The 23,924-nt window shown below is 38.9% G+C and overlaps 3 protein-coding genes across 4 annotated transcripts; 1 reads left to right on the forward strand and 2 right to left on the reverse strand.

The window, feature by feature from the left end:
- The first annotated feature begins 1,322 nt into the window (after window positions 1-1,322).
- On the forward strand, window positions 1,323-3,414 carry LOC115374482 (urokinase plasminogen activator surface receptor). Its single transcript, XM_030073437.1, has 5 exons — window positions 1,323-1,406; window positions 1,709-1,816; window positions 1,900-2,046; window positions 2,609-2,719; window positions 2,860-3,414. The coding sequence occupies exons 1-5, from the start codon at window positions 1,361-1,363 to the stop codon at window positions 3,063-3,065; spliced, it is 618 nt and encodes a 205-aa protein (XP_029929297.1). The 5' UTR covers window positions 1,323-1,360; the 3' UTR covers window positions 3,066-3,414.
- Window positions 3,415-8,348: 4,934 nt separating this feature from the next.
- Window positions 8,349-15,167, reverse strand: LOC115374422 (uncharacterized). 2 transcript variants are annotated; one of them, XM_030073329.1, is made up of 21 exons: window positions 15,099-15,167; window positions 14,861-14,907; window positions 14,345-14,722; window positions 13,955-14,242; window positions 13,539-13,835; window positions 12,445-12,822; window positions 12,032-12,319; window positions 11,644-11,937; window positions 11,509-11,553; window positions 10,848-11,189; window positions 10,454-10,750; window positions 10,226-10,331; window positions 10,048-10,095; window positions 9,823-9,849; window positions 9,598-9,642; window positions 9,380-9,427; window positions 9,243-9,272; window positions 9,099-9,137; window positions 8,926-8,991; window positions 8,744-8,777; window positions 8,349-8,444 (listed from the first exon to the last, which is right to left on the reverse strand). In XM_030073329.1, exons 2-21 carry the CDS (start codon window positions 14,904-14,906, stop codon window positions 8,418-8,420), a joined length of 3,123 nt encoding a protein of 1,040 aa, XP_029929189.1. In that variant the 5' UTR covers window position 14,907; window positions 15,099-15,167; the 3' UTR covers window positions 8,349-8,417. The 2 variants fall into 2 exon arrangements, with proteins under 2 accessions (XP_029929189.1, XP_029929188.1); XM_030073328.1 differs by having other exon boundaries at window positions 9,380-9,430.
- A 4,496-nt stretch (window positions 15,168-19,663) lies between these two features.
- Window positions 19,664-23,284, reverse strand: LOC115374468 (myelin-associated glycoprotein). The gene is made up of 11 exons (XM_030073419.1): window positions 23,225-23,284; window positions 22,702-23,076; window positions 22,281-22,574; window positions 21,741-21,840; window positions 21,566-21,604; window positions 21,346-21,378; window positions 21,112-21,153; window positions 20,492-20,530; window positions 20,322-20,393; window positions 20,118-20,145; window positions 19,664-20,031 (listed from the first exon to the last, which is right to left on the reverse strand). The coding sequence occupies exons 1-11, from the start codon at window positions 23,250-23,252 to the stop codon at window positions 19,960-19,962; spliced, it is 1,122 nt and encodes a 373-aa protein (XP_029929279.1). The 5' UTR covers window positions 23,253-23,284; the 3' UTR covers window positions 19,664-19,959.
- Between the last annotated feature and the right edge of the window lie 640 nt (window positions 23,285-23,924).

Raw genomic sequence — 23,924 nt, forward strand, 5'->3', positions numbered from 1 at the left:
GTGGTAAATTTCAGAATTGTATCTCAAAAACTCAATTTTTGACAGCATTTTGAATTTTGCTCTTGTGAACAATTGGAGTCAATGCAAGAATGGTATTTTTAAACATCAGTTTTTCACTTATGGAGCAAATCAATCATTGTTAAAAATAAATGATCAACATCTCCATGCTGTCTAGATACCATATGTGTATTTTCAGATTTTTGTCTTAATAACTGAATTTTTGACAGCTGTTTAAAATCTGCCTTTCCATGCATGGATGGCTGCTGTCCTGCATATCAGTGATTGGCTTAGTTTATTTGTGAAGCTACAGGTGGAGTTTTAGCTCAGTGTGATAGAGGCCAGTCCACGGTGTCAAAGATTGTGAGTTCAAGCAACGGCTTGTGCAACATTCCCTTGTGTGAAAACTCAGCAAACTTTGCACAAAGGTCTACTCCCATGCCAGATCATCATTTACCCCTTTTCCACCAGGGCTGGTTCGGAGCCGGTGCCTTTCTTAGCACCAGTTTTTTGGTTTTCCACCGCCCAAGCTGGGGATAAACTGGTGCCAAACTGGTTCCAAACTGGTGCTAGGCAAGCACCGACTCCGAGCAGGGGCTAAACAGGAGCCAGAGAAAGAACCGATGATGCAGCCCACCCATCGCCCAGGGCGGCAACATGGGCAGAACCGCCACTGTTCATCATCCCCCACTATTTTTTAACCAGTCTTTCCATTATGTGAACACACCTTCCTCAATCACAATGGACTTCACATAATCACTTTCCCACCTTACAACTTTCTTTTTCATGAAAAATGAAACTTAGCTCTTCTGATCACATCCCGCCATCACAGGGCTTTCATTCAAAGTAACTCTCACTTTCAGTCTTAGCAAAAAAGAAATGAAACCCAAGGACCTGCTCCTGTTACAAAGGATTTGCTACATTTTTTTCTGTTTTTAAATGCTTTTAGTTCACAGAACAACACTTAATAATCCTGCACATAATTTAGGACAGCATATTTTTATTTCAGACTTACTAATATATTATTGCAGCATATAATACATTTTGCACAATATAAGGGTAGTTATAGGCTGCAGGTTTTCACTGGGTTGCAGAAAGATGAGCACAAAGCCGGAGACTGATATGCAAATATTTGTCCAGTTACCTTTAACATCAACTGTTAAACAAAAAATACCAGCTACTTGTTTGAGAAATGGGACTACAACAGTAAGCCACAGCTTTCTGTAATTTGATAAACTGATAAGTGTTGTGTGCAACCCCCCTCCCCTCTCCCAGTCATCTTCGGCCACTCCTACTCAGCAGGAGAACTAAAAGCTGCAACAGCCCTAACTTTGCCAGTTGGACGCCTCCTGCTATTTCAGAGATGAATGTTCTTCTGCTTATCTTTGGGAGCGTGCTTCTCCCCAAAGGTAAGTTTTTATTTGCATTTTTAATCATTATTCTTTGTTCTGTAAACTGAGTTATCAGATTGAGACTGTCACCAAAGTGGACTCTCTGTATTTACAGACCCTTCAAGAAGCCCAGGGCTTTGACATTATATAAGATTTTAGAACATTATTAATGATATTTTAGCAAACTTTGTACTTTTAAATTTAGTAAATTTAAAATTTAGCCATTTCTTTTTACATGTGTCTATATTAAAAAATAAATAAATAAATGAACAAAGAAAAAAGTTTATTTTTGATGCTTTTCACTATTTTGTGTGTGTCAGTCTACAGCCTGCAGTGTTATGAGTGTCTTATCGGAGCAGCATGTTCAAACAGCCAAAGAGATTGTCCCACCGGTCTGTGTGGAACAACAAGAGTCATTTCATATGTTGGTATGTAACAATGCATGGTTTTCATCTCTGCAAGTAAGACTTTCTGGCATCTGACATAATTTGACAGCCTGTTTGTTGCACAGGTGGCTCAAAACAGGTCGATCTGAACATTAAGTCTTGTGCTGTGGCTGAGCAGTGTATCAGTGGCTCAATCAACTTTGGCGTCGCCAAGACTGTATTAGCCACCAAGTGCTGCTCCACCGACCTCTGTAACAACCAAGAACCCCAAGGTAACTTCTAAATTTATTAAAACTGGTGAGGCGGAGCCAGGTTAGGATTACAGTTTAGAGGCAACAGGCAACCCTGGGCAACCATCTCACCAAGATTTAGAGTGGAGAAAAAAGTGTGTTTGCCCCATCACACCCATAAATGTTGGTTGTATTTAGCATGCTTTGAATACTACTACTACTACTACTACTACTACTATTAATAATAATAATTTGTATGACATTACTTGTGTTATTGACTAAAACAAAGGCCCTCAGAATTCATTTATATGTTTCCAGGACTCCAGAATCAGCAAATAATCATAATCAGGGGCAAAAAAAGATCCACGAAACAATTTTGCTATAGCCAATAAATCATGCATGCTTTATATATATACCTCTTACACTGGCTAGTGGATGTGACACAGTTCTGTAGTTGTAACCTGATGCAGGCTATTACTGTAACTATCTGTTATTCTATATTATTATCATTATTACAATTTTTAAATGACTCTTTCTCCCCACTGAGATCACTAAACATGCAATGCACGTTAGTAAAACGAAATTTATACTTTTTATCCTACAGTGTCCTCTGACACTTCTCCCAATGGTAAGAAGTGCTATGGCTGCAACACGGAGAACTGCAACGCCGTCATGGAGTGCAGTGGGACTGAGGACCGCTGCATTTCCGCATTAGGTAACGGGCCTGTGTCCGACAGACAGCTCAGTCCCAAATATTTGCATTCCTCAGCCCCGGGGAAGGTTAGCGTTATCTCTAGATATGGTAATGCACTGTGCCCAGACATTAACATTGGCTTTTTGTTTTTCTTTTCAAAGCGCCGGGACCTGGAGGTGGAAAACAACGTGTGAAGGGCTGTGTCTCCAAGAGTGTTTGCTCAGCCTTGTCTGTTAAAGAGGTGGCAGCAAATATCGGACAAGATGTGAGCTGCTGTGAGGGCAACATGTGCAACAGCGCTGGCACCACTGCTGCTAGCCTCCTGCTCCTGGCAGCACCCATGCTCTCTTTTGCCCTGTTCTTTTAAACTGGTGGAGACAGCAGCCTCGCCACTCAGTTTCACTCAATTTGCCCTCTGGCCTCTGCATCTCTTCATGTTCCTCATAATCCTTTAAAAACTCTCTGACATCCTCAAACAATCTTATTTCAGCACAGGGTTTTTTTTTTTTTTTTTTGGCTGTTGGCACATACAGTGTCTGTTGTATAAAGTTAAAATATTTCAACAGCAGTTCGCAAATGCATATTTTTCTATTCCCCTCTGCCTTCTGAGTCAGATGTTGTTGTTGTTGTTGTTTTTTTTTTTTTTTTTTTTTTTTTTGCCATGATACATTTTTTTGTTGTTTGCATATAAACTTCAAATAAACAGAACTTGTTTACATATGTCTCTCTGTTTCTTCAAGCCCCGCTCTGCTCCTAAAGAAGTATATAAAGACCTCGTTGGGTGATATTAGCCTGCTCTAACATAAAAAAGATATTAACAATCCAAATGAGGTTACTTGATTCCTGCTTTCACAGGAGAAAAATAAATATAAATGAAATGAACTGTATTGACAAAAACACAACAATGAATAAGATCTGCCCTCTGTTAAGTTTTCTAAGTTTGGTAAAAGGGTGTTGATCCAAGCAGATATGATGAAACATGCACATCAGGTTTTGCACAAGTGCTAGACCAAAAAATCCTCTGAAAAAAATTAATTTTTCAAAAATATAAGCAGCACAGTCAGAACTGCAATAAAACAATCTGCTAAATATATTAAGTAAGATCTTTTTCTTTTCAACACATGCATTTGCCCATTCGTATCTCAGCAACAGTGCATTTCAGAAAAAAAAAAAATGTTGAAGGGTAAATTGTAAGCTACTTTTGAAAAAAAAATATATATTTAGGATTTTGAAAGGCATATATGAAACTTATTGCACAAATTTTCAGTTAATTGCAGGGGGTGCAACTCTGATAAAAGTGACTTGCATATAGTGAAGTTGCGTAAAAAATGCTCATGTGTAATGTTAGCCTTTTAAGGATGTGAAGCCCTAAGAAGTGATGCTCAGAAGTCACATTCACACTTCCCAATTTTGAATTTTCAAAAATGTTCACTGTCCCAAAAATGAACTTAGTTCACATTCATTTCATAATTTTTTTTTAAAATAAGCTGCTCTGAGATGTTCTTTTTCAGTAGATCCTCCTCCATCCATCCTCAACCCCCCAAATTTATTTATTCATTCATGTCTAGTTTATTTAATTGGGACTGATACAATGTAGCCTACTCAGACAAATGAACGGCTATCCAGTACAAGCTTCATAGTGTTTGTAGCTGAGGCTGATTTGCAACACCTGTCCCGAGAGAGGCTTTGGTAAAAATTATTAGAGATTAGAAAGATTAGAGAGATTAAAATGAAAAAGAACGGAAGGTAAACTGAAGTTTGCAGCACATTTCACGTATTCGGGTAGTAAATTCTAGGAATTCACAAAAAAGGAAAACGAAAACAGTTGCCACTTGAAGTTGTTGTGGTGGATCTCTGCTCTGCGGTCTTTTCACTACCCAACAGCGTCAGCTGTTTTATTATTTTTGCTCTGTAGCTCTTTCACATCCTCAAACAACTCAAACAATCTCATTTCAGTACAGGGAAAAAAATTGCTATAGTCCATTGTGTAGGCCTAAAGTCAAAATATTTCAACAGCAGTTAGCAGGTGCATATTTTCCTATTTCCCAAAATATTTCAACCACTACCTGGTGGAGCTTGTATGTTGAAAGCCATGTTGTTAACTGGCTCACTGGTTAAGCCATACGTGTGGAAAGTCCTCACCTTAGATGCCACTTGTTTTTTCTCCTTTTTTATTGTGAGAGACCTTCCCAGTCAGTGTTGGGTCAAGGTTTGTGTCCTCCTACAAGAACAAGAATAAGACTTCTGGTCTCTCATTTTGAAAATAAATTGTCTCTACAAACCTGCAACAGTCAAATACTGACAAGATAAAATCTACGTGCACTCCCTTACTCCCTCACTAAAGACACTTTGTTGACATTTAAAAATGAATTTGGGTCACACTGGCTCCGAGGTAGTCCTGTACATGTTCAACAGTGTTCAACATGTTCAATAAAGTATAATAATAATAATAACTAACTGACATTTCAACAAGAGCTCCAGAGAATATCCACAGCCAGTAATAAACAGATGGAAGTGCAAGTGCAAAATGAAATGGGTAAAATCCTGTGTAATTTGTGAATGTAATGTAATTTGAATGAATGCAATTTGTCAGTGAAATGCTGATAAATGGAATAAACCAGTAGTACAGATAAAAGTGCAACATATATGGAATTGCATATAGAAATATTAAAAGAAGCACAATTCCAATTTGTATCGGCTATAAAACTAGATAGCACAGTATAAAATAGTGGCATAAAGGGGAAATGTGAAAGTGATGTGATAATAGGGGACAACAGTTGTTAAGTGCAGGCCATCTTGTGAAAGAGTTATGTTTGATTGCATGCATTGCGTGTGTGCAGAAAACAGAACATGGTGGGTCATATCCTGTATTGCGTTTTTCCACATCCTATGTTTCTAAATTAGACTTTGCATATGGCTCTGCAAATTAGAAGTGTCTAGTGTGGCTTCCAAAAAAATCCAGATAATGAAAATGTATGTGAGCAACAGCCCGACAGCAGATTAGCAGCAGAGTAACCTCTCAGTGTTAGATGCTCAAACGATGACTTCACTGTTGCAGTATGAGGAGGAGTGAGCAAAAGTATTTCATCCCCTATTAAGATTCCTGACATTGCAGTACTTGGCACTGTGGATATATTGCACTGTTTTTTTCCCTCTATTTATCTAATGTATGTCTGATCTTACTAAAACTAAGTGAATAAAAGCAAACCGGTGCACATGTATGAACTCAGAGCAAAAGTGAATTCTTTGCCTACACTGTCCTGTAAAACACTCGTGTTTCTTGGGTTCACTTTGTTTGTACTCTTGATGTTTATTCAGCCCAGAACCTACCCTGATGTGGGCAGACTAGCTCAAAAAAATTTCTGCACTTTTTCCAAGACTGGATCAGAAGTTAATCAACTGAACAATGAGTCATTATTGTGTGTACTCTTTGGTTAACATGCACAACAGTTATGTATTTGTGGAAAAATGGGCTGAAAGCGCTGATTGCACCGTCGAGAGCTGGCATTCTTCCACTGACCATCGAGGTCAGTCGATTAAAAAATATTTCAGACGAAAGCAGACTGTGTGAGTTGTGTGATCTGGATAAAGTGCAAAGTGAGTCCCATTTTTCATTTGTACTGTACACATTATAATGACCTATGAGAGTTACTGTACCGTGAACTCACTCAGTAAAAACCCCGAAATATTCTGATGTTTAAATGAGCAAAAACTGGAATGGGTGTTTAATTTTGGTGTGTTTAAGTCTGCTAACGTTGTTTCAAAAGCCTGGAAAAGAAGGCAAGATAGTTTGTTTAATTAATATTTACTTTGATCTGTTATTAAGATATCGTAAGCTGCTATTTGTGATTCAGGAGTTTTGCCCTACTTGATAATGATCTGGAGATGAAAGATGCATTTGTTGTCTCTTCGTTCTTTTATTTCTGTTGTTTGATAATGTACGCTGTACCCTAGTCCTGGCTTGGTTGTTTAAACTCACGCTGTCTTGTAAAACCATGTGGTGTTGATGTGTTACCTCATGAAACACACACACAAAAAATGTACTTATCTGATAACCTAACATACATCCTTCATCCTCACAAACCACACACACCCACACACACAAACTCTCATTCTCACTCATACCCACTAGATCAACACACCCTGTTCCATGAGGCAACCTTTTCTAGGCCAAACAAAAAGCCCCCCAGTTTATATTTTCCTGTGTGAGCAGCCCCTCAGTGAAGTCCACACACACATTATCATCAACAACAACAGGTGGAACAATTATGTTGCATGATAAACCAAATTTCAACAACCCACCCTCACATTAGGCTCCACCCTATGGAGAAAAACATTAGTGGCCACATAAACATATGTCCATGACCATCTTATTGCACCATCTGTATATTTCATATTGTTAGATGTTTATTTATTTATTTATTTTACTGTGTATAATCTTTATTGTATATATTTTGCATTTATTCTGTTTAATCTATCTGCTTTATATTGTACAGTGTGTTTTTTAGGTTTCTACTGATGCTGCAGTAACATAATCTATCTATCTATCTATCTATCTATCTGCTAAACTTAAGAAAAAACACCCTTGGGTTCAGAAAGTTAAGCCATAAGCCTTTCGAATGTTAAAATGTCTGACGAGAATATCTAGATATCACAGGTATTCAGTGGTGAGATATACCGGTTGAATGTAAAAAGTTACAGCTAGGGCAAACGGCGTATATACACTGTGTTAGTTTTTGTTAAAGTTAAAATAAAACGATGTGGGAAATGTGGGTTGGTGTGTGTATCAGCAGTGACCCTGCCCTCTGCCTCGATCTTCTTGTTTTTCTGTACTCAGGCCTTTTCTGGGTGTCAGCCCTTGGACAGCGGATGTGCACACATATGGGTGTAAGCTTTCATGTCAGTAAAAACAGTTGATTGTCACGGCTGAAATTACACCATCTAACATGGGTATGTCATAGATATGTGATTTACGATAGAAGTGTTACGACAGGACTACCAGAAAACGGTTGTACCTGGAGGCCCGCCAGGAAGTAAACTGTTGTGTTGTTGAATGGAGGTACGGAATAAACCCAGCGCATAAAGACGTTATTCTATGCTGATCATTTACATACACGGCCTAACGTTAACTTACAAGTTATTACAGGGTAGACAACTGGTTTCACAATAAGTGCTTGTTTATGCTATGAAGCTGCTGGTAGGATAGCGAGGTCCACTGGACTTGTTTCACTTCTCAACTGAGAGGATTTTTCAGCTGAACTGGAGAGGTTTCTTCCGGTCAAGTTCAGCTGAAATGGAGAAGTGAAACCTCAAGAACGAAACTGGAACTGACCTAGGGTCATCTCTATGTAGATAACCGTGATGTGACCTCTACAGACATGCTGGTAGGATATGAATAATGACTCCATTTCATGACTCACAGACAATTTAAATGCCAGTTGTTTAATATGAACATGTACATAGATGTATTTGTTTGACCAAAGTCCAACTGAAGGGTTTGTAGCAAGCTTATCATTTTACTTACATTGCATACTCAATCAACTGTGAAAAAATAAGGTAAAAACAACAATACTTATTGAGTAGATCAAGTCTATGAGACAGCACATAAACACACACACACAGATACACACAACACCCACCCACCCACCCACACATATACACACACACAATGTGATATCAGCCTGGAATTGCTTTATGTGTCCATGATGTCTTGAAGGACTCAAAAGTTGGCATAAATATTGTAATCCTACAACAAAGAATTGAAGAAATAACAGTCAGTTACAACCTCAAATCTGCAGCTGCACATTTTGCAATGTGAATCTGACTTTTAGATTCACGTTTCAAAGACAAAAGACAAGACATGCATTTCAAGATCCCTATTTAACTGTGTAATTTCTAGGTTACTTATAGACGAGGTGAGGCAGCCTAAGTCAGAGTGATGCTGGCCTCTGCTGGAGCCACTGCACTTCATCTAAAGCCTGCAGACAATAACAGTGTGATACGTCTTGCCTGCTCTCTCTATCTGATCCAGGCATGACTACCCACCTCTGTGCTGCCACCTTTGGGTGATCGCCGATTTCTGTGTCAAACAAACAAACCAAAAAAAATCCATATATATACATGTACGTAAATGATGACCTTACAATTTGCAAATACAAGAAGAGCATGCATATGAAAAGTACCACTTTTAGAGGAGCAAGAAAAAAAAAAGTTTCTGTAAAACTCACTCCTTAGGGGATGGAAAGCGTGGCTTGGACATCTGAGTGCCGCAGTTTGCAGTTGTGGTGTTGTTTCTAGGAGAGAGGAAGAAATCAGGGCACACAATATTAGTTGTAGCCTGACAATGTGCACAGGAAATGTTCAACAAGCAGTGAGTGTGCAGCACTGATTATACACTTACAGGTAGCTAACAGTGGGGGCAGCAGTGTTGCCTTGATGTCTGCCAGGGTCAAAAGTCAAAATCAAATGTGGATACTTTAATTGGTAGCTGATATTTCTCTCAAACTGCAGCTGAATATATTATGCAGTGAATAGAAACTAGTACCTTGAAAATCTGTTCCAGAATGACCTCCTGCTGTATGATAATATGGAATTAATAAATATGGCGAATGCATACATGCCTGCCCTAGCAGTTGAAACAATAAAAACTCAAAACAGCGGACAATAATGAAGAACACTTACTTGGCTGGTGTTTCTTTTTGCCAGTTTGCTCGTCCCTCCACTGCGCCTCTGCTGATTTTTAAAAATGGAAACATGAAACATTTTACACAGGGAGGAAAAAACACAGCAGATTTCATCAAGACCCAAATGTTCCTTGCGTGGTGCTCTGACAGCCTGTTCCATATGGATTTCCTGTTTGGGAAGCACTGTTGTAAGAAATACGCTCTCTGCAGACATACCTTTTTTCAGGCCTGGAAGGCTTCTGCCTGTCATCTGGGAATCTCCTGGTAAGTTGGATAAATGTTAAAAAAAATTTTGTTATTGAATTAGTTTAAACAACACATCATAAACATGCTGTTTACAGATTAGAATTCATCAGTGTTTTTTTTTTTTTTTTTTTTTATAACTGGCATGGTATGAAACCAATAAAAAGAGATTTTAAACCATTTTTAAATTAAGCCTACCTGGATAGTCTATCCCACAGTGACCTCCTATGAAATGAACCATCATTTATTAGTGGAAAAGTTTTTCTCAAATTTGAAAAGTAGTTGATAAAACTGTTGTTTTTTTTTTTTTTTTTTGGTAGAAATATAGGACATGTGGATACAAAACAGGGAGAAACAGGGAGTTTTTGTTTTAATCTGCAGGTCTGGACATTACACACCCTCAGGTCTTTAACTTATACACACCTTTTCTCTGGTCGAGGCGGTGGTGTGAGAGAGTTGTGAGAGCGCCCCCTGTGTGATAGAAAAATGACATACTAAAATACCCATACATTTTTTCGGGACAACTAGTTGTCAACTTTTACAGGCCTTTAGATAAGGATTTACTTGAGTATTTCACCTATAACAAATGCACATAATCTACCTTTTCCTCCATACTGCCACTCCAACCACTGTGGCTAGAATGAGTATTAACAGGGCAACAGGAACAGCCATTGGCAGAGAGCGTTTAAACTGGAACATCAGCGTTCCTGGTGAAAATAGGGACATTGGAGGCTCATGCATATGTGTTAAGGAAAATTCAACACAATATATTGCATCAGTACAGGACATATACAGGACAGATAGGTCACTATCAGACAAAAGCTCTAACCCTTCACACTGAGCTTGACTGTTCTGGTTTGCATCTTCCCACGCCAGAACTGGGCGGTGCAAGTGAGGTTTTTGACCCCGTCTCCTCCTGTGGCCTCAAAGGTTACGGTGGACGAGGTCTCCCAGGTGCCCCGTTCTGTCCTGGTGTGCTTGACCTCAGTGGTCAGGGTCTGGACACTCCACGAGAACTCCGGGGGGTGTGAGGAACATGTGTGTGTCACAGAACACGTCACGTTAACAGCTGAACCAGCGTCAACCTCCGCTGGAACTGGGGTCATCACTGGCTTTTCTGGGGAAGCTTAATGTAAATACAAACGAAAATATTCTTTAGATTACAGTGTATAGAGAACAGTGCTAGGATGCTACATTTAGGTCAAAAAGTACTGAATGCAGACCTCTCATAACAATAAACACGCAGCTGTTGTTGAATCTGTATTTTGTATTTCCCCTCTCTGCACGGAAACAGAAGGGCCCGTTGTCAAAGGGCTTGATGTCATCAATCTCCAGCGAGCAGTTCTGCCGGTCCAAATCTCCTAATATTCTGGTGCGACCCTTGAAATGGTCGTACACTTGGCTCTGGCCGTTGTGGTACACATTGTCACCATCTCTGTTGTACCAGATGCCCCGCAGGTCTGTGAGAGGTTCGTGCTCCTCCTGAAAGCTGCAGGGGATCACCACACAGGAGCGGGTCAGGGCGTCCACTCTGGATGGGACGTCAGCAGCCAGAACATGGATGGCTGCAAAGAGAGAAAAACACCATGTTCACCATGAAAAAGCTCCTTCAAAATTATCTTAAGATAAGTTTTATTTAATGTTCATCAAGTTTCCAGAAACAAGTGCCGTTGCGCTGATACTAGTGGGCCGATCCGCCTTTTTCTGACACATTTATACTTGTTACCAGGAAAAAATCTGAAAAAAGTGAAACTGCACTTGAAACAAAACACTGAATATGAGACTAAATGACTTCTTGAGATTTCTGTCAGTGTTGGCTTCCTGGTTAAAGATCAGTTCACTTGTGAGGTAACATGAGATGGGTAAATTCAGAAGTACACCTACTGTCATCTTTAGGCAGAACTATTTCTTTGATTGGTTTCTCGTACTCTGAAAGAGAAGGGCAGCAATCACATCAATTACATTTTCATCTAACACTTTATAAAATAACTGCCATTTTTTTGGCTTGTTGAAACTCACTTTTTACGTGTAGGAGTGCAGAGGCTGTGGTCTGCCCATGAATAAACAGGGCGGTGCAATTCAAAAATTTTCCATGGTCCTCGAGGGAGCCAATAAAGGTTAGATTAGATATGGTGGTGTAGCTATCTTTGGAAACCTTTGTGGTGCGAATTGTACTCTGCATGTCTTTGCAGTTCCAGGTGATGGCCGGTGTGTTTCTTTTGCACTTGTAGGAGACGGAACAAATGACACTCTTTGCCACACCCTCTGTTAACTCTCCTGGCTCCTCATCCATCTTGATTTCCTCAAACGGACCTGAGTAAGAACGCGATGGTGAGATGTTGAAATCTAACCAGGATTATCTTCATTTTTAACTGACATTATCACAGCATCTAAAAATTGAACTCACATTCAACATTAAGTTTAACGTTGGTTGTGGCTGTTTGACCACCACGGTAGCTGACTGTGCATATCACACTGTCATCCTCCTCTTGGACGTCCCAGGTCCGCTCTAGTGTCGTCTCCCATATACCATCAGACAATGGGGTGTGTGAGGTTTGGTCATCTCCATGTATACCATCTAGGGTGAGGGTCGGGGGAGCAAATGGACATGTATTGCGGACTCTGCAGGACACGCTGCTCCGCTCTCCCACCCTGGGGATGCTGATAATGCTCACCTGAGGTTGCTGTGCGTGGTCTGAATAAAACATTGAGAGAGAAACCAAACATCTGCAAAATCTGCTTTCTGAAATTGTAGGGTGAACTGATTTTAGGGCAAGAAAAAAAAGTAGAAAGAAGTTACAGTACCAAGATATGTCTTACCAGAGACAACAAGTAGAGTGGTTTTATCAAAAAAGCTCTGATGGAAGGCATGGTAGGAGGTAATGGGGTTCTTATCTACCCATGGGTAGACTCTGTCCTGGTTGTGGAGCATCTCCAGCCTGTCAATGTGAAGACTACAATTCCTCTCTTTCACAGATCCAATCACACTGGTTCCTCTTCTAAACCTGTCGATGGTGCTCTGTCCATTGTCATATACAGATGGATGTCCCTGGCTCTGGTACAAATACCATATCACTCTGAGGTCAGGAGGCTGCGAGGTACTGTAGGCGAAGCTACAAGGTATGACGACACAGGAGCCTCTCATGCCTGTGATGCTGCTCGGAGTGGTGAAGGACCAACCGCGAGACATCATAGCCCCTTTGGAAATGAGACACAGTTTGATGTCAAATGTTTACATACTGTACACTGTTTTAATTTAACCCTATAAAGGAATTCTCCATACTTTTGGCCAAAATACCCCCTTTCTGACCCAGACAGAGACACTTAGGTTTTCCCTTTAAAAAAAAATGCTTCAAACTTAGAAAAACATTTTTTCCTTAAAATTTCACATACATATTCTATATGTGCCACCTGCAGTTACTGAAAAATATTGGGTGAAATAGTCAAATCCAGTGTACCATTGTTTTATGGCTGCAGTATAACATCCAATGGAAAATATCCAGATGTCTTGTGCATCATTTTACATGCATGCTCTGTAATTCAGCACATCATATTTGGCACTTTTGGAAACGTTGGGATCAGCACTAGAGTTTGAATGGATATTACACAGTATCAATTTAAAATGGCAAACCTGTTACTGGACTGTGGGGTTGAAGTTTTAAGCAGCCAAGGCAGTGAAATGAAATACTTGAGATTCTATGGTCATTTAATTCAATTATTTTCATTATTGAATTTTAATATTTGTAAAAAGGTGCTTTTTTTTCAAGGAAGCACGTTAACCAAAAGGGAAAAATGACCGCCTGTCTTGGGGTTTGTGGGGTTTTCTGTGACATAATTAATTTGATTCTGTCTCTCAATCTCCATTTATTGACAGTGAATCATTTATTTTTTCAATTAATATTATTTTTACTTACTCTTGACCTGTAGAGTGATGCTCATCTCCTGTGTGCGTCCTCCGGTGAACTTTGCATAGCATGTTAGAGGTTTTCCATGGTCCTGAGCTGCTGCTGTGAATGTCAGTCTAGACACACTCTTCCACTGGCCAGTACTGATTTTTTGGTTTTCAGTGGGGGGTTGCACTTTGCCATAGTTCCAACTGAGAGTTGGCAAATGTTGAGGGCAGGAATAGAAGACAGAGCAGCTTACCTCCCTCGCATTTCCCTCTAGAAACTCCTCTGACTGGGGGCTGATAGTCAGCGGTGAAAAAGAACCTGAGATCAAAATAGTGAAATACTCAATATTTCAGGTCTGCACTGAAGACAAACCAATTGTTTTGTTTTGTTTTGTTTTGTTTTTTGTTCTGTTTTTGTTTTTCAATTTGAACACTTACATTGTGCACTTAAGCTTACGTAAGTCCTGGCAGTGTGTCCGCCAGTGTGCCGGACAAAGCACCATAAAAGTTCTTGGTCTTTCTCTATAACCATTCTGTTGATCAGGGTTGTTCTGTGTGTGCCATCAGACAGTGAGACATCAGTCAGCCTGCGCCCTCGTGCGGGGATGCTGAGAGTCAGAGTGGGTGGATAAGTGGGACATGTGTGCTCCACAGTGCAATGGACCGTCACTTCCTGCCCCACCGTCAGCTCTCCAAAGATCTGAACCACTGGCTTTTCTGCACTGTCTTTATAGAGAGAAAAATGTAAAGAATTACTAGTGTAATTTAAAAAAAAAAAAAAAAAAAAAAGTGCAGTGAAAACATTATAAGTTCTAGCTGGTGACTTACCCAGTACTTCAATTGTTACAGTGGTATCATAGAATGCGTAGGTGCTCCTCCCGACATTCTCTGGATCTACCCAAGGGTAGATCCTCTGTCTGTGGTGATGCCAGGTCAGTGGATAGATTTCCAGACTACACACTTTACCATATTCAACTCTACGGGTTTTCCCCCTAAATTTTGAAATGACACTGCCTGGATACCAGCTGTCAAAAACCAAAGGATAACCGCGGCTCACATACTGGTACCAGACCACACGGCTTGGGTTTGGCGGTGGATACTGATAGTAATCGTAAGTGCATGGGATGACAAGGCAGGAGCCCTTCAAACCTTTGATATTACTTGGCAGTTTTACCTGCCAAGCACTGCAGCTGCAGAGAAGATACCCTGTGAGGCGACCAAGAGGAAGAACAAACCAACAACCATCAGTTTTGGTCAGAGGGATGCTCCATGTTAATGTTTATCATGTACAATAATCTAAGAATACAAAATAAAATAAAATAACTAAATACATAAAAACAGTACCTTGAATTGACAGGCTCAGAAGAACATGTTGGATAAATCCAGCCATCCTATGAAGCATACCACACATCTTAGAACTATTATAAGTTACCATCTCAGTTAGAACCATGTTTTTATATTAACTTAACATCTTCCTGCACACTATACAAACTGTAGAAAAACTATTTACAAACTCTATGGCACAAAATTGCTCACAAATCTGAGTACTCGACAATTCATATTAACATTTCTCAAGACTTACCTTTTTATCTTTTGTCCAGAGAATAGAAAATTGTCCTGCAAAACAACATGAAATTTCAGACAAATCTTATTTTCAGTGTTACAGTGAACATAGCTGCTCAGTGCGTCAGCACAGTAACACAGTCTGATTTGCTTTACGCAGTACACACAGGACTCCACCCACCATGATCATGAAAATAATGTCTGACAAAAAGCATCACCCACATTTTCTGTGAGTATTCAACCAGAACTGCGTTTTCAAGGTTTCAGGAGTCAAGCACAAGTTAATTTTAATTTTGAAAAAAAAAACAAACAAACAAACAAACAAACAAAAAACAAAACAATGAAAGAACTCATGCAAACTCATTCAAAAGGGAAGATACCATGGATGCCATGTGATTTCTTTCAGATAGTTTTCATTACACCTGTTAGTGGAAACATATTCTTAGTTCACATACTGTGGAAGTTCTTCATGGAAATTTCCCTAATACGTATTGCTCTTGAAAAAATGATAACTGGAACAAATCATTTACCATAGTCTTTTATTCAAATGTCTTCTTGTAATAAATGCTATTGGTCTTAAAACAAGAAAACAATGCTGCCAAAAGACTGTAATAATATTATTTGCAGTTTTGTTTCAAGAAGTTTCAGTACACTGAATATAGTGTCACAAAGCAGAACAAGACAGGTCATGCCTCTGCTATCAAGAAACACAGGGTGTTTTCACTGAAGAGAAGCAGAATTTAGCACCTATTTAAAGAGATGACAGTCAGAGTGTAAGAGCTGATAAGATTATATGAGACCAGTCGCTAAATACAAGAGTGCAACAAGTGAGCAGAAAGGGTGTGAATGTAACATGATAATGATAAATAAAATGCCATGTGCCACAGATTTTTTTTTTTTTTTTTTTTTTTTTTGTGTAAAACCTGTATCTCAGCTTTTTGGTGGCAAACTATGATGTGTGGTTCAGTAGAGATATACTCTGAATCATTTTATAACCCTTTATTTATCCCTCACAGACAAGCAAATAAATAAATCAACTTCTGAACAGCCAGGCATAATTTTACAAGTGTCAGTATTCATCTGCTTCCCTTTTCTTATTCCTTTATTCTGTTCTTTTACATATTTTACTGCTTATATGTCTCCCTTTGTTTATACATATTTTACTGTATCTAATACTTAATTTGTTTTATTTCCGTCTTTTATATATCCTGTTGAGATTTATTTTACCACCTCTACTCTTTTCTTGTTTTTTCATCTTATTGTGAATCACTTTGAGCTATACCCCTGTATGAAAGGTGTTGTATAAATAAAATATTATTATTGTTGTTGTTATTATTATTATTATTGTTGTTGTTGTTGTTGTTGTTGTTATTATTATTATTATTATTATTATTATTATTATTATTATTATTATTATTATTATACCTCTTAATTAGGTCTATAGCATGATATTTTTTCAATATAAAAATAAATAATAATAATTATATATAAAAATAATTAGTGGTTAGATCTTCATTTAAATTATGTGCCTCTGTGAAATACACTGTAAAATTAAAATGGCTTACGAGGAAAGTTCTCATGATATTTTTAGCAGATGCCAGCCTACTGTGACCAAAGTCTGTAACGATGCTTTATTTGAGGAAACCCCCCTTTGAAGCTTGGGTGGAGGACTCAACAACAGGAAGAGTAAGGACCTTGCCTCGTGCGAATTGTATACGGTGATCCGCCAGGCTCTCGTTTAATGATCGTGTCATATTTCGAAAAATCTAGCAGAATGAGTTCATACTTAAAGAGTAAATACGATTAAACGCATTAGTGTCCCATGTAAAATGACCCCACGGTCATTCAAGGACAGGCCGTGGCCCTGGGGTACAAACAGCCCCTGTGTTGTCCTGTTTCCAGGCTCACTGGTCAAAAAACAAACAAACAAACGAACAAAAATGAATATTCTCAGTTAAATATCAACTGGATAATCACAGAAGCATGTAGCTGCCTTGATTTCCCGACCATGTGGCTCTGACTTTTATAATTATTGCATTGAGTGTGTATTGATGCAGGTAATCCATATGACATATTTTTTATCTTTTGTAAATCATCACTTAACTGTTTGCACAAAAACAATTACAGCAAGTCTACACTGCACCTGTTTTTTCTGTTTTTTTTTTCCTTGCTGAAAAGAAGAACCCCTTAAATTTACCATAAGCACTGAGCCAATAGCTGAACTAGTCATGAGAAACTGCCACCCTAAAGGAACTGAAAATGAAGATGAAGGTGGAGTTGAGACAAAGTTATTATTATCAAATATCAGTACATAAATGTGTGAAATTCAGTGGAAATAATGTCACCACCCAAAACAATTCGCCAGCATGATGAAACTGTTAGAATCCAGTGCTGAGATATGGATTTAGATGCTTTAGTATTATCATGGCTCCTTAAATTATATGCAGCCATGGATTAAGACTTTGCTATAACCAAAAAAAAAAAAAAAAAAAAAAAAAAAAAAACAGAAGGCTTTAACTTGAACTGATGGCACATAGAGAGCAAAATTCATACCATTGTAGAGGCTTTGCTCTCGTAAGGAAGGAGAGGGGGAGACAGAAAAAGAGGAGCAAGAGGAGAATAAGGGTAGGCGGGAGGGAGGGAGGGAAGGAGGGAGGGGTGCAGAATCTGAATGAGAGAGTGGGAGAAGGTTAAGAGGGTATTTACAAGAATGCTGAGAGAGGTGTGGCTGAGGTCCTGCTCCTGACACTCAGTGACTGAAGAAACTTGAAATATGAAATGACTGGATAAGATTTACTTTGAAAGTACCAAACATGCAAGGAAAAAAACTAAATCTAGCCAATCTGATGCCAAAGCCACAGAAAATATATGCTAATATTTTGTTTTCCTCTTTAAAATGAGTACCTTTTTTTTGGCCCCCAAAAAATGGGTTCATGGGGGGCTGACGACCAGGTCAACTCTTTGATGGACACATACAAAGATCATTTAAACAGTTTCAACAGGATTTTTTGTTTACATGCATGTGATTTCTTTAGATTTTACCAACTGAAACAAAACAACACCAAGGCTATACACTGCATACTGGGAGAGGCACTGAATGGACAACAAACAACAAAATATTTTTACTTGGATTGTTAATTTTGATTTCAAAGATTTATTCTGACTTCGTGGAGAAAAGTAAACAGCCATCAGTAAAACAATGAACAGTGGGTGAGAAGAGTTTATAGTATATGGAGTATAACTGATAAATTTCGACTAAAACAATATAATGTTCATGTTGTGTATGTGTAAGAAAATGTCTGTGTACTGTGTATTTTCATACAGGTTTCTCTTACCCCAGTGTTCACTAGTATTTATCTATGTATTCTTCATTACTTTTACTTACTTTTAAATATTCCTTTTGTCTTAATTTCTATGTACTTATTAAGTCACTTTGACCTCTCTCAGGTAATTTCATGCTTGATAACCTCAAAACCCCAAAAGTTGACATCACGCCTGATTCCAATATGAAGAAATGTGAGGGAGACTGTGTGTACTCCAGATATTGAGTGTGTCACCTCAGCCGTTTTATTTGCCACATTAATCTGTCCTGATTCACCCAACTTTGCACATTGTAACCAGTGCTCCATGTCCCAGTCTCTGAACCACATCTACTATTTTACCCTATAATAAACCTTGGATTAGTAAATCAAACAAGCTCTTATTCAGAAGAGGCAGTCTTATTATGAGGATGACTTTGTAGACAGGAGGGTTGCACAGAAACGGGTTAAGAAGGAAATTAAGGAAGATTAAAATAAATATAAAATGAAAGTAGAGAGTGAGATGGACTCTGGGTCTTCTATGGCAACCTGGAAAGGAATTAAGTCCATGGTGGGGATGCAAAATAGAAATAAAGAAGTTTCCTTTCCTAAATGTTTGACGCTGAGTTAGCTGAAGAGTTAAACACATTTGATACCAGACTCGATTCTGTTGATTTTAAAGACAAGCTGTCTCATTTTATAATTGGGTCTCCAGGCTGCAAGAACATAACTGACCAGGTGATGGTGTATAATATTCATGAGAGAAAAGGCCCTGGTCCTGCTGTCTTGGGAGCTAAATTGCTAAAGAGGTGTGCGAGGCAACTAAGTATCTTTTCACCCATTTTCCAGTCTTCCCTTGAGCAACAGAAAGTACTGAGGATCTGGAAAGAAGGATCCATAGTGGTGCCAGTTGCAAAAGTCAGGACTCCTAAGACTTTGAATGACTATCGCCCCGTGGCTTTGACATCCGTCGTCATGAAAACATTGGAGCATATTGTCAGATTTGATCTTTTAAACTCAGTAAAAGATCTGTTGGAGCCTTTTCAGTTTGCCTATAAGACCAAGAGAGGAGTGCAGGATGCCACTGCCACACTTATTAACCTACTGAGGCATCTGGACCAAAAACCAAAACCAAAGAGTTTGTTGAGTTTCGGGGGAAGCCCTGCCCTCCTGCATCCTGTGTGGCTAAAGGGGAGCCAGTGACAGCAGCATAGCAGTGCAAATGTCTGGACAATGTACTGGATGAGTGTGAGATTTGATGCAAACACGGACGGTAATGCAGGTATCATTTTTATTAAATGGAAATGACGTGACCATAATGTAAAGGAGTGGATATGGAAACACAATACAGACTGTCAAACAATACATAACCTCTAATCATACATTTCATCAGAGTACATTTAAATTTTCCTAAATAAAACAGTCAGATTACCTAGAATTAAATACATTTCGCTATAAAAGAGATAAAAGGAGAACAAAATGACAATCATCAGATGCACTGAATGCAAGCGATCATTACGGAAGTGATTAGATTTAGTGCTTCCTTCTGATCTTGCTCTCTCGTTGGAAGGTGGCGTCGCCTCAGAGGTTTCCATAGATGTTGAGCTCTGCCGTGTTTGTATAATCTGCTTCATCATCATCATCGTCATAGTCCTGTGACACATTATAGTCATAATCTGAGAGCTTGGCAGTGTATGCATTATTAGGGAGTGATAAATTAGAGGTAATTTAGTACCAACCTCAATGTGATGGTTGGATCTTGGCTGGCTGAGGTCCATTAACAGAAAAAAAAAAAAACAAGACAATAAGTCATCATATGCTATAATCATATGATATCATATGCTATCAACAATGATAATAAAATAATAATAATTAAAATTCAGTGTATTACATGATGACTAAAAGGTGGTAAAGGGTCAAATGTAAGAGAAATGAGCATATACCATTTGGGGGATGGGAATCGAGGCTTGTTGATTTTCTGGTTCACAGATGTCGCTGAGCTCACATTATTGGGCCTGTGGATAAAAACATCCTTCACTGCACTGCTAAAAAACAACAATCAGCTATTTAATCTTTTTTTTTTTTTTTTTTTTGTTTTACTCAGGATACCTACATGTGAACAGCACCAAAATCCATCATGTCCATTTTAGACCTGCAAATGAAAACAGATTTATTTTCCATGAATTACGGGATAAATCAATCCCTCAACATACGGCAGAGAACACAGACAGCACATCATGGAAATGTATTTGTGTAAATATAGAATTTTTGAAAGTCAAGGCTGACTCAAATGTGAAGATCACAAAACAAATGAGAAGGAAAGTTTTGGTCACAGACACTTCAATGTTCCACATACGTGTTTTGAGACATGTACCTATGTTTAAAACCTCGCTTAGAGACATTTTCTTAAAAAGGAGAACGGAAAAATGCAAATGTTTGTAATCTTAGTTAATAAAAGTACAGATCTGATAGAAAAAACACAGGAGTTCACTTCTGCAGACATATGCAAATTACAGTGTGACCAACCATGCATGGGTCTATGAGAAGTTGTCATGGGGAAAGCAGCAACATACTCATGCTCGATTTTATTATTTTTATAACCTTGTAATGGTGTGCTATGTTGACCATGACTTCCTCAAAAAAGCCTATCTCAAGGGACTTCATGCTTAAATACAGCTCAAAGAAAAGAAAAGAAAAGAAAATTAATATGAAGACCCTTTAAATGCCTCTTGCCTTTGTTCAACATGACCTCGTCCCGCACCACCAGAACGGATCCTGAGAATTTCACAAGTACACATTAACATTGTTAGAGTTCAAACGATTTCAGTTGTTCATTGATCTCAGCTAAACTTATTTATGCGTGTCCTCCTCCTCTATTATCCAACATATTCCACAGTTTTTATGGGGACAAAATGGATTCCTGTAGTGACTCCAAAAGCCCCAAATCAAATCAGCAGCTTCTCTCACCTGCGAGACATCCTGGACAGCCGACTCCACACACTAAATGTGACAGGACAGAGTGTTTACTGAGCATCAGGCTGTGAATAATCAAACTGTGACAGGCATGCGAAAGCACTGAAATGACCTGATATCAGTGTTGCACTAAACAAACTGAATATGCTCCTCAGTTTGCTTAACTTAACTTAACTTAACTTAACTTAACTTATCCTAACATTTTTGCACTTACCTGCCTCTCCCACTGCTTTGGAGTTCTGCAATACGTTTCCTAGAGCAAACAGAAAATTACTTGCACACCGTATAACAAACATTGGAGGATGGTAATTTAATTGTTTTTAGCATTTAATAACTTTTAATAAGCTTTTGTGTTCTCAGTATGTCAACTAACGACACCCATGACTCACTTATATTTTTTCATCATGAGAATGCACGCTGCTCCAAAAACCACAGCAATAACAATCCCGACCAGCGTAGGAACAATGATGTGCCTGTGGTTTTTTTTACCTGCAAACAGACAGAAATAAGAAAATGAAAATGATCTATAAACTTAACTATATGGTGCTTCTCCTAATCTCCAATAAGCTCATGTGGGGTAAAACAGAGATATTGCAGCATCTACACAGCAGCTTACAGTGCTGACATGCATGTGCTCAGTAGCTGAATTGCCCACCAGGGAGTGATGGGATTGATTTGATGCAGACATGCACCCCGAACTTGTGCACCCACACCCCTTTAACAGGAGGGTACTTGCTGGTTATTCATTCATTCATTTCCTAAACCGCTTATCCGTGAGGGTCGCTGGGGCCACTGGGGCCCATCCCAGATGCCTACCCACATGTTGGTCACTATAAAGGTTATAAAGCTATAAAGGTTAAGACTGAGAGCATTGTAAAATATCATTGGCTTGAAGAAGTAAATAACCAACAAGGAGGCCAATGCCTTACGTTGTACAAGGAGCGTATGGTCTGCAGACGAGCTCCCCCCTCCATTAAATTTGGCCGTGCAGGTGATCTTGGAGTGATCATCTGTCTCCTCTGGAATGAATGTGAGAATAGACTGCATCTCCCATCTGCCATAGCCGTTGTTTTTGTGATCCTCAATGATCCTGCCTGTGCTCCTGCTCCATGTGAGTGTAGGCATATTAGAGGGACAGGTGTGGGTGATAGAGCAGGTGATGGTGTACGGTTCACCCTGACTGGCTGTGTCTTGGTGAGCCAGTGTTGGCTTTGGAGGATCATCTGCAAAAAAAGAACAAGGAGGTCACACTGTGACACACTGTCACAAGCCAAACTGTTGTAGATTTTTTTCATTACTGAATGGAAATCTTTTGTACAGTGCTACTACATGCAGGATATCTCCACGTACAGAGCATTTTCAGCAAGGCACAGTTTTTCAAAAAGGTGAACTGGCCCGTCCCTGGTATATCAGCTTGGAAACACAAAGGGCCTCTGTCATGATCTTTTACTTCAATCATCTCCAAGGTGCAGTTGCCTTCTCCCAGGCGTCCCATCAACTTTGTGCGGTCTCTAAAATTTGGAGCAATCTCTGACTTGTCCTCATGAAAGACAGTGTCATTTCTTTCATTACGCAGAAACCAGATCCCTCTGAGTTTGGAGCTAGCAATTTTTCCTCCAGGATATGTGAAAGTGCAAGGTATCACAACGCAGGAGGTAACCAGGGCCTCGAGGTCCATGACAACCTGGGCATCCCATTCTGCAGAAAACACAGGGCTGCTCATAGCTGGAAGAGAGGAATGAAATAATTTTCTATTAGCATAAATGAATTTGCCAGATGACCTCTACAGAATCTCATTTTGATGAATTCAGTTTGTATTTGAGGTCGAGGAATGCAAATGCCATTGAAACAAAGGGATGACTAATTATGTTACCTTGTAAAAGCAGCAAGAATATCATCATCTTCTCTTGCTTGTCAATACTTGTCAGACTTGATGTTTATATGAAATGAAATTACATGACTTGACATGAAATGACATGAAGTAACGTAAAACTCAAGGCCACATGCAAATTACAACTGTGAAACTGGAACTGCATGAAATAGTACAAATACGAAGCTGTAAGTGACAGTCATACAACATTATTAATGTCTTCATACATCTGAAAAAAGACATAACACTTTTAACTTCAGTTAAATAGACAAAAGATGAAAATATCTCCCATCATGTTCATATATTTTCTATCTTTTTCCAATCATATAAAGACAACTTTCAAAAGCAAGCAATATCAATATAAATGTTGAAAGTCAGGAGCACAAGGTGATGATAAATAAGACCGGTGAAAGATATCTGATGATATATCAAACCAAAACATACAAAAGTGTCCAATTATCATTTCACCGAGCCAACGCTATCAGAAAATACTGAAGTGTCCATTTGTACATTTGCTGAATAAACATTAGATGTACACATAGGTTATTTTTGTCCATTCAAGTACAATTCAAGAATAGTTTAAGAAGAATAGTCACCAGAATCGTACCTGATTTTGCCGCTGTCTTGCTGATTGCTGATTTGTGTCTGAAAATGAAAACATGAAACCCTTTGAGAACAGCAGCCGTCAGGAGCTGTGATGCGT

This window comes from Myripristis murdjan, chromosome 16 (assembly GCF_902150065.1).
Source record: "Myripristis murdjan chromosome 16, fMyrMur1.1, whole genome shotgun sequence".
Classification (NCBI taxonomy): Eukaryota; Metazoa; Chordata; class Actinopteri; order Holocentriformes; family Holocentridae; genus Myripristis; species Myripristis murdjan.